The 10,440-nt window shown below is 41.1% G+C and overlaps 1 protein-coding gene across 1 annotated transcript in view; it reads right to left on the bottom strand.

Moving 5' to 3' along the window:
* Positions 1-265: 265 nt before the first annotated feature.
* The window catches only part of RAB1A (RAB1A, member RAS oncogene family), a 28,040-nt gene continuing 17,865 nt past the window's right edge, over positions 266-10,440 (bottom strand). The window contains exons 4-6 of the mRNA XM_081906610.1: positions 4,673-4,768; positions 4,012-4,143; positions 266-2,282 (exon numbers count right to left, since the gene is read on the bottom strand). Coding sequence (XP_081762736.1) covers positions 2,085-2,282; positions 4,012-4,143; positions 4,673-4,768 — 426 coding nt within the window. The 3' untranslated portion in view covers positions 266-2,084. The remainder of the gene's footprint in view (positions 2,283-4,011; positions 4,144-4,672; positions 4,769-10,440) is intronic.

The following is a 10,440-nucleotide window of genomic DNA, read 5'->3' as shown; positions in this document are numbered from 1 at the left end:
GAGTACAATGGGTATATAGATTTCGTACACTTTTATTCAAGAACCTATTTGCATCCTAGGTGTTTTCTGCACTTCAGAAATGAATTTAAATGATTGTGCTCAATGAATTCACTGCATGAAAGGTTTCAGAAGTAGTTTCAGAATAACCAAAATTCCTTGAACACACAATATTCTAGCTGGATATCTTCTACGTAAGAACCATTTTGATCAAAACAGTACACTATCACCCTCAAAGCATGTTAGGAATTGATCCACTAAGCACATCTCATTATGAAGTACACTTTATTGTGAAGTTCAAGAGCATATTCAAAGTTTCAGTAATTTCAATCTTCTGACAACAGTATGAAGACTTAAGGTACTATGTATTCCAGTTGTGGATGCAAATCACGTTTATCCCAATATTGGGATGAGTAATCATTTTAGTGATTTGCTAATACACTTGCCTCTCAACATATCTAACTGGCATATTTTGCAGTCACATCTGGTTGTTTTCTTGCAAAAAAGCCTTAATGGCAGTTTTAATCTCTTTTAAAAGAGAGATTATTTAATCAAGTTGGTAACTTTAAAACCCAGATAACAGGCACTAATGGATTAGTTTCTCTGTACAAGACGTGGTCGCTGTAGCAATAAATCAAGTTTTGAGTTTTTGCTCAGACTTACATTTTAGAGTCTTCCTGCTGCACAAAGTTACATTAGTCATCTGGTTATTTCCTTGATAACCAGTTCCCACCGCTCCAGCTTCCTTGTGCATAACCAGGCCAACCAATAAATTGCACTAAGTTTTATTAAAGTCAACAGTATTTGATTGTGAGAGAATGGAAGTAACATTATTTAGAAAAGACATAACATCAGATTTTAACATCACCTTGTTAGTTTGAAGTCATTCATATATTAGGAAAATACTGCTTTCCTCTTCTATGACAGAGCAAGAGACGCAAGGTATTTCTAAATGAAATCATTTAGAAAGATCCAGACACTTAGGAGCAGGGAGGGGGAGAATATGGTACATTTAGAGTGATTATGATTCTATAAACAATGTTATAAGATTTTGTGTTCCAAGTATAGCATACACGCCAGAAACACCATGGCAACTTTTAGTCATTTAAGCCATACTTGCTAGTTATTTGTTCGGCTGGGAAGGTATGGTCCAGGAAAAGGTTCTAAAGTGCCATTACTGCACATAAAAAGGTACATTTGGGGCACAATGCAAGCCTTTCCGCTTTGCCATAAGAATTAAGACAATACTTAATCACCATACAGTTTGATATTACTTCCAATAAGTACAATATTTATTAAACATTTCTTCAGTTTGTTACATATTGTGCAACAAATTACAATGTTCTGCAGCCACAAATTATATGCAGAGTATTAAGAAAAATCAGCATCTTGGATCCAAAGAGCTACTTTAGGATTGCCCAAGGTCTAAGGCATTGCCAATGGAAATCTGCAACTTTCCTTTCAGGGGCAGCCACCCCCCACCCCCAATGAAACATGCCTCAGTTTAAAAAAAAAAAAAAGTTTGCCTGGGAGAGGTACAAGTAGAGTCCAAACCTGCCTTGGGCGCACAGAACTAATTAGTGCAGTTCTTTGGATCAAAGACAGATTGTAATCTCTCCATTTACAACTCTACAAGGAACTAGCAAATCAGATCTTACATAGAACATGTGTCTTACTGAACTTTATGCATGGAAAAGTGACAAGACACAGTTGTGCTGTTGGATACAAAAAAGGCTATACTTCATCTTCAGAAGACTAAACCTGACATCTAAACATGCCAATATGATCAGAACAAAATAATATATTCCAAGTTTAGCCAACCACAGGAAACGATCTGGTATAAGAAAAAGCAACAAAGATTACACGCATTTTATAAACCAGCACACAAAAGGTTTAACATATTTCTGAAAATGAAGTTAGCTTTATTGAATCGGGGGAATAAAAAAGTCAGTATTGACCATTTACAATCTCTGACCTTTGTGGAGACGATAAGAATCTGTTGTAGTGCAGCTACATACAGTACAATTCAGGCATTTTTTTTCAGTTGGGTTCAGGTTTCAGATTCATTGCAAATGGGGAGGAGAGTTTTAGCAGCAACCTCCACTAGACTGCTTGACGGGAGTGCTCTGAATTTTAACATTGGACTTCTCTGCACCACCTGCTGTAGCTCCAGGACCCATCCGTTTTTTGATCTCAGCAGCCATGGTCATGAAAGACTGTTCTACATTTGTTGCATTCTTTGCACTGGTTTCCAAAAAAGGAATCCCAAGGGAATCTGCAAATTCCTGTAGGTAAAGCATATCAGTGTTATTTATGCTGTCCAGAACTTGGAGAAAAATAAAGTAGCTCTGCATTTTGCCACTGTACACGAGCAAGTCAGGTGTATATTAATGCCTTACTACCGAAGTCAACACCATCCAGGTACATTTTACGTATCTTGAATCATTGGTACTAGGACTGTGTGATTTATTGATACACTGCTGAAAACCAGCTTAAAGTCCAGATCGTGATAAAGGTTTGATAATTTTTTTTGGCAATGCAATACATCCCCACTCTGCTCCCGAGGGGTGGAAGCAGTTGCTGTGCTTGCAAGGAGTGTGCTATCAGCTGGCTATGTAGTCCTTTACTGCAGAGTAAATAGGTACCACTCCGGCGTGAAGGTAAACGGCGTTTCCGTGCACTGCTCTGGTTCACCACAAGCGGCTTGGTGATGCTGGCCACATGACCCGGAAGCTGTACTCCGGCTCCCTCGGCCAATAAAGTGAGATGAGCACTGCAACCCCAGAGTCGTCCGCAACTGGACCTAATGGTCAGGGGTCCCTTTACCTTTTAAAGCATTTTACTGCCATGTAAAGGGCTGCTAGCCAGCTCTAAAGCAGCTCTGCACCCTGTTGTCCAAGGAAGAAGGAAAAAGGAGTGGAATTAAGTACAACCAATTGTAATCTGCTCTCTTTGGAGGCTGTCCTTATCATTGCTCTGTCTGGCAATGGATCTCTTGCAATGGAAATTATGACCGTGGATCTGGTTCATGAGACCTTGCAAAGGGAGGTGGGACTGCACTTGCCAAAGCCTCTATGTTGTGATTCTTCTGCAAGAAACTTCCTCCCTGTTTTTTAAAAAAGATAATTCCCTCCCCCTCTCCCCACCACTTGTTGATCTCCTATTCTTTAGCTGCAATTGCAAACCTGCTTCTAGGCAAAACTAGGTTTAGGAGGAGTCAGGCTTGGAAAAGATGTTCTCCCCCCCACCCCAATTTCCTAGCTTACAACCTATATCCTAGTAGCCCCAATGGACTTCTTTAAAACGTTTTCCACTGCTATTTCTGGTTGAAACTGGCCAACTTGGAAATAACTTGACTCCAGGCCCTTAAGTGCCTCTTAAATTTCACCCCCACCCCCCAGCCAAGAAATGGTTGAGTTTTCAGCTGGGCGGGCAATGATTGATTCCCCCCCCCCCATTCAATGAGTGACTAAACAACTGGGCATTTTTTACACACACACACACACACGGAGCAACTGCCAATCATTACACAACTGTTGCTCTAACTAAAGGGCAATATTGTCTTTTTAATTTAGTGAATAGCACTTCTAAAAAAATTAAAGTAGACACAGAACACTTTAAAAACAAGGGTATCCCTGGGGTGTGAAGTTCTCCTTTCACTTGTTCATGGTTATGTTTTTGGTACATTCCTGGGGAGTTTTTAAAAGTGCAAAAAATTCCCCCCCCCCCAAAGAAAATGCAAGGAAGTGCTGCAGGGGAACAATGTTCTTGGCTAGGGCTGGGCAATGCATTGTCCAAAACTGGTGTGAAGTTCACATCCAGGAATCAACGGCTTTCCCCTCCCCACCTTCATTCTTATTTCAGACATTGTCATATATATTGTTATATATATTGCTGGTGATATAGCACAATGTTGAAAACCAGATATTGCCCAGCCCTACACCACCTTAGCCCATATCCAAAGTCAGAACTGTTGCAATTATTTTTAAAAAATTGTAAAATCAGTTGACGTACCTTTGCTGTTGTATAGTCTACTACTTTCTTTGTGGTCAGATCACACTTGTTCCCTACCAACAACTTGTTAACATTTTCACTGGCATAACGATCTATTTCTTGAAGCCACTGTTTTACATTATTGAAAGACTCCTGGAACGTAAGGAGGTATGTGTTAAATATTGCCTTTTTCTTGTACAAGTGTACAAGAGAACTTGAAGTGTTGCTATAAGCTAGCTTAAAGCTCACCCCAGCAATTTTTTTTTTAAAAAAAACTGGACAGATTTTTGGACTAAGGTACTTAAAACACACTCTTCTTAGCTCCATCACTTCTTCCTGTGGCTGCAGCCAAGGAAAAGGACCTTGTCAAGCACAAGATCTTTCCTTCAGAGAGCCACAATAGCAATGTAAATAAGCTGCATTTAAAGCCATTTGGTGTGTGTGTAAACTCTAAAACAGACACCTTTCTGGTCACCTAGGAAGGAATAATTGAAAGACTGCCAGGAAAAGTGGAGCAGGAGGCTCAGAGGGTAGAAGTACCACTTTATATGAGCCTCCTCTCTGCACACAAGCTTTTGACACCTATGTACAAAGTTTACATTTCCCCATGGTTTGCTCAGAAACCATAATCAAGCTTTTAGACACTATTTCCTCAAAGGCAAAACAAAGGCCAAGTGCTTACCTGATCTGTAACATCATACACAACTATGATGCCATGAGCTCCTCTGTAGTAACTAGAAGTGATAGTTCGAAATCTCTCCTGGCCTGCCGTATCCCACTACAAAAAAGCAAAAGGGAACTTAGAAGATGGCATCTGTTCAGAGATGCAGCTCACTCTATTGCAATAGAGAAAAGGGGAGATGGGGAAAGTTAAAAGGAGTTCTGTAAATTCTTTCAGTGATCCTTTATGGACTGCTCTGAAGTACCTGCCACAAAAAAGACGACACCTTTACACTACTGAAGTGAAATTGAAAGATACTGCCATACATACAGTGTCAACTGTAAAACATGTGACTATTCAAGGACCCTCAGTACATTTTCCCACCCCAGCACCCCCCTCTCTAAATAGCACCTGGCTTTAAAGAGTGAAGGATCAAACCCTCAACATTGAGGGCTAGCAGCAGCCCTGCCATCATGCGTCTTCAATTAGAAGCCAAGAAGCTCAGAAATAAACAGCACAGTGATGTGGAGCAGCAACATGGTAATTTCCCTGGTCTGGCAGCTGTTGTACTGCTAACTTCAGTGGATTACAATTCAGAAGCTTTTTACATATTTAAAGCCCTCAGTTTTTGGAGAGCTGCACTGGTCCTGAAAGTGCAAAGGCTTTTAGATGGTCACTGCTGTGCCATGGAGCACAAAGGCGACTGAAATGTGAAATCTCATGGGAGCCTTTGCTTTTAAGTGTTCTATAGAACTCCGATTTCCCACATTCAATGCATCAAGCACAGATTGCAAATTTGGAGGGTCACATGCACCAGGCTTATCTTTGCAGAAGTTGCACGTTTATTATTTAAGACCTTAAAAAACAGGAGAAGTCCTGGTGCCTGCCATCTCCCCCAAAAGGATACAAGGCAAAAGTGACAGACCCCAGGAGACAGTCAGTAACATGGCCTTTGCTGCTGTCTACTTTCACAGCTTAAAAGAAAAATGCTAACACCAGAAAGGTAAGCTCTCTCCTCCTCACATCCCCAATTTATATTTCCACCCCTCAAATTACTGGAACGGCACCTGGTCAGTGCTCAAAATTAGCCAGGCGCCAGTCACATTTCACGACTGGCGGCTGGGCCTTTGCAAAGGCGTGCAGACGGCCGTGCCCCATATTTTGCACCCTAGCTGTGCTGGGAGATGCGGCAAAGACAAAAACTGCCCTGAGGTTGCTGCTGAAGAGCCGTTTGCGACTGCCACCTGGAGCCCCCCCCCCCCCCGCTGTGAATGGGGAGCTGCTGCTTGTTCTGCCCTCCATGGAGCCCCTGGCTCAACCCAACCCTGCCACCCCCTCGCCCCACAAGGCAGCAGGAGTGTTCTTGCCGCCACTGCCTTCTCCTATTTTCCATTCCTCCCTTTCCCTCCGCTCTCTTCATGGGTGGGAAGCTCTCCCTTCCGCAGTCCCAAGCTCTGCTCACCCGACTCTTAAAATTAAGAACAGTTTCCCAGATTCATTTGACTACTATGCTGAGAGGGACAGGGGAGGAAAGGTGAGCCCACTGAAGGAGAGAGTTCCCCAGGCAGCACAGAGAGGGGAAAGTGCCTTATATGTTGGTTTAGATCAGAGGTCTGCAACCCGCGGCTCCGGAGCCGCATGTGGCTCTTTTACACCTTTGCCGTGGCTCCAGGGCGGATACTAGCGAGGGGAGGAGGCGCATTGTGCGCCCAGACACTCCCCACTGTGGCGGGTGCTGTACTGGCTGTGAAGTCGCCTTCCCGCCCACCCGTTACATTGTAAGGGGCATGTACGCTGGTCACTGCATTGAAAGGGGGCATGTACGCTGGTCACTGTTTTGAAGGGGAGTGAAGAACACACACACGCAAAAAGGTAACTTGTTAATTTAACGTTTATTTCTATGAGGAGGAGTAATTCTGAGGGGTCAAACAAAGAAATATTAATAAAAAAGTGACAAAAAAAGTTATTTTTATAATGACAAGTTTTGCGGCTCACAGGTTTTTTTTTCTTCGGAATCTGGTCCAAGTGGCTCTTTTTGTCTTAAAGGTTGCAACCCCCTGGTTTAGATCATGGGTAAGCAAACTAAGGCCCGGGGGACGGATGCAGCCCAACTGCATTCTCAATCCGGCCCGCGGACAGTCCGGGAATCGGTGTGTTTTTACATGAGTAGAATGTGTCCTTTTATTTAAAATGCATCTCTGGGTTATTTGTGGGGCACAGGAATGTGTTCATTATTATTTCCCCCAAAATATAGTCCGGCCCCCCACAAGGTCTGAGGGACAGTGGATGGGCCCCCTCCTAAATAAGTCTGCATGAAGTTGCAGCTGGGGGCGGGGGCTGCTTCTGGGTTGGGGCTGCATGTGTTTCTCTACCAGACAGAGTCATTTTCTCATGATTCCAGCCCAATCCAACACATTAAACCCGAAGAGCTCAGCTTAGCAGTTGTTCACACCTCTTTTTTCTCCGTGTGTGAGAGTGTGCATGTGTGTGTATTTGCAACTCTTTTCTCTCTCTCTCCCTCTGATGTGAATTGTGTATTAGAACATGCGTTTCAAAAAAAAGGAAAAAAAAGAAAGTGCTATCACGGTTTTTTTGGAGGGGGGGGGGAATAGTGACTAGCCATTTTATTTTTGTGACTGAAACCCAGGTTCCAGGCACCGTGTGGTGAATAGCTTTTCTAACACTGCACCCGGTTCGACCCTTCCCCATTTATAGCCAAAGGTTCTCAGAATTTGAAAGTTCCATTCTCAGTGTCACCAAAAGTCATGCAGAACCTAACTTGAGAAAGTCCTTTTAAATTCTACGTCAGCTATGGACAGACCATAAATACAAAGAACAAGACAAGACTGCACCACTATCATGCATTTCAGTACATATATAAACCATGGTTTGTTGCTGCTCTGCCCAGCTGTGGAGCAATGCAGGTCTGCTTATGCTATAGCCAGTCCTATGACTAGAAGTGCCACTAAAACACTCCAGCCTGTGTCATATGTGGAATTAGTGTCCAATTTTGATCACACATTATCAAATAGGTTTCTGCTTCCCATACAAATGGATTCAAGTTACAAGAAAGGAGATTTCAATGAAACACCAGGAAGAAATTTCTGACAGTAAGAATTCAACAGTGAAATGGACTCCCTTGGAAGGTGGTGGACGTTTTTCATTGGAGATTTTAAAGCAGAAATTAGATGGCCATCTGTGAAGGGTTGGACTAGATGACCCTCAGAGTCCCTTCCAATTTTATAATTCCAAGTGTTCAGGAGATTTACAGCTTCTATAAGCAACCTAAATTTCTTCCTAAACCTGCTTGCATATACCTTTTCAGCTATTTATCCACTATCTTAAGGAAACTCAGGGTGGATAAAAATCAAAGTTTTTAAAATAAAATAAATAAATCAGTTTTTTTAATTTAAATTGGATTTATAAAAATAAAATGCTTTTGAAGGAAAAAAAATTCTAAAGATAATTTTCTATTTAAGTTACATTATAATCCAAAGGCTATTCATCAGGAAATAAAGATTTGTTTTCAATTATGTAGCATGAGGCTTTATATGCAATGTTTAATTTTTTTGGTAAATGAATTCCATTAATCCATCACAACATCATGATCTTCCAGAGGTTTCTGTAAGATTATTTGGGGCAGTTTTTCTAAGCAGAATGTATTATCACAGATGCTTGTTTTTGCAGTTTTCAAAAGTGTGAATTTGTGTCTGCAGAGATAACATGCCTTTTCTTCACAGGAAAAATGTTATGAAATAAATATACAGAGTTGAGGGGAAAACCTTAATCCCATTGTTCCTTTGCAAATTTATATACACAGAATCGACCCCTTCCCTCTTAAATGCTAAGTTCCAAAAGGTTCAATGAATAGATGGTTTGGAGTGGAATAGATCTGCACAAGTAGCTAAGTGTGAAGCAGTAAAAATAAAAGTGCAACCTTGTGAGCAGAATACTCCGCAAGTCTTGGGATCTTTGTGTAATAATTATGCAAGTCAGTTGCATGTCTGTGTGCCTCAGACTTGAGGCAAGCGCTGAAGGCACTTCAAGGCTGGCAACCTCTATCCAATCCCACTGGGTTTCAGCAACTGCACTAACACTTAACTGTACAGAATAGGCACCTGAATGTAGAAGCAAATCTAAAGGGATGGTTGGTGGTGGAAATACAGAAGTTTGAAGTTTTTCATGTATTTTTGTGACTGAAACCCAGGTTCCAGGCGCCTTGTGGTAAATAGCCTTTCTAACACTGCTCAGTCTAAGTTTTTTTTGTTTTTTTTTAATGTTTAACCACATCAGTTAACAAACATGGAAACATATGCTATAATGTTATTGTTTTAAAGAAATTATTTAAGTTGTTATTAAGGAAATGATTTTATTTTTCTCCTTCCAATAAAACACAGCAGAAAAGTTGTCCAAATATAAACAGTTAACTTATTAAACCTCACAATAATTTCATAATTATCTGTCTACGTATTTCTAATAGTATAACCAAATCAGTATTTTTTTATATAAAAACTACTCTGAAAATTTATGATTCCAAAAATGAAATCTTCATCTGGTTGTAAATATTAAGATTATACCAGCAAGAATGAGTCTTTCTATAAAAAAAGTGATTTAAATCGATTCTTACTGACTAGTGATTTAAATCGATTTGATTTAAACCAAATCCACCCTGGGGACACTACAGCCCTATTACTGTTTCTGCATAGGCCTTTCACAGCTAACCCCAGCCTTAATCCTTAACCATTTCAGATACAGAATCTTATCTCACTGTATCAAATATTTTGACAGACTTTGATTCTACGTAAGAGGATTGCAGAACCTTGAGTTTAGTCCACTGTGCACCTGAGGTGTCCAACACAAGCATTTCCCCTACCCCAATTAGAAAGCATAGCTGGAAAAAGGGGTGGCATACCTCAAGAAATACAAATTTGCAAACAATACAAACCACTGACAGATAGTTGGCTTAACATGAACAGGCTCTTAATGGGCTATAGCAGGGAAATGCATTAGATAACATATGAAAATTAGCTTTAGTAAAGAAATAGAGTAGAACCTTATGCAAATAACACAGCCATAACCACGTGCAATCTCACGACCAAATTATTCTGCCCTATTAAGTCATCTCTAATATTGCCCAAGGATATAAGCTCTCCAAGAGGAGTAAGGAACCTGTGTCCTTCCAAATTAACTCCCAACTGCCATCAGCCTTAGCCAGCTTGGCCGCAGGTCCAGGGGTCCGGCGATATCTGGAGGGTCCAGGTTCCCCACCCCTGCTCTGAATCTTACTGCGTTTTCCTTAGTCTGCTGCTCCCTAGTATATCCCAAAGTGTCATGATTGCACTTGGTTTTCACTGTGTTCAGGGTAAATGGAGCTTGTTAATTGCATCATTGCAGAAGTCTCTTTGCATTTAGCACATTAAGATACACCAGATTTCCCAGACTTGTAGTTTGCCAATTGTTTAATTTAGAAATATCGCCTTGCTTAGCAGAGAATACAAACAGCAGTCAAGTTGATTGAAATGAAAAGTTTTCCCTGGAAAAGAGCCTATAAGGGTTAATTGTTGGCTTCTGCACAAGGTTTCCTACCCCTCCCCAGCACAGACAAAAGCAGGTTATTTTGCTTCGGGGAGTCAGAACATAGCAGCAGGAACTTAAGTCAGAAACCAAACAAGTTTCCAGTTTTAAAACTGGAGCAGGAACCATATCAACGGGAACGAATTGTTAGGCCAAGCATTGCAAGAATAATAATAACAACACTTGACTTGAAATCACCAGACTGCATTTTAATT

This window comes from Podarcis melisellensis (genome assembly GCF_964234715.1).
Source record: "Podarcis melisellensis genome assembly, chromosome: 3".
NCBI lineage: Eukaryota > Metazoa > Chordata > Lepidosauria > Squamata > Lacertidae > Podarcis > Podarcis melisellensis.
Note: the sequence above shows the minus strand (reverse complement) of the source record. Positions and strands in the feature narration are given on the sequence as shown.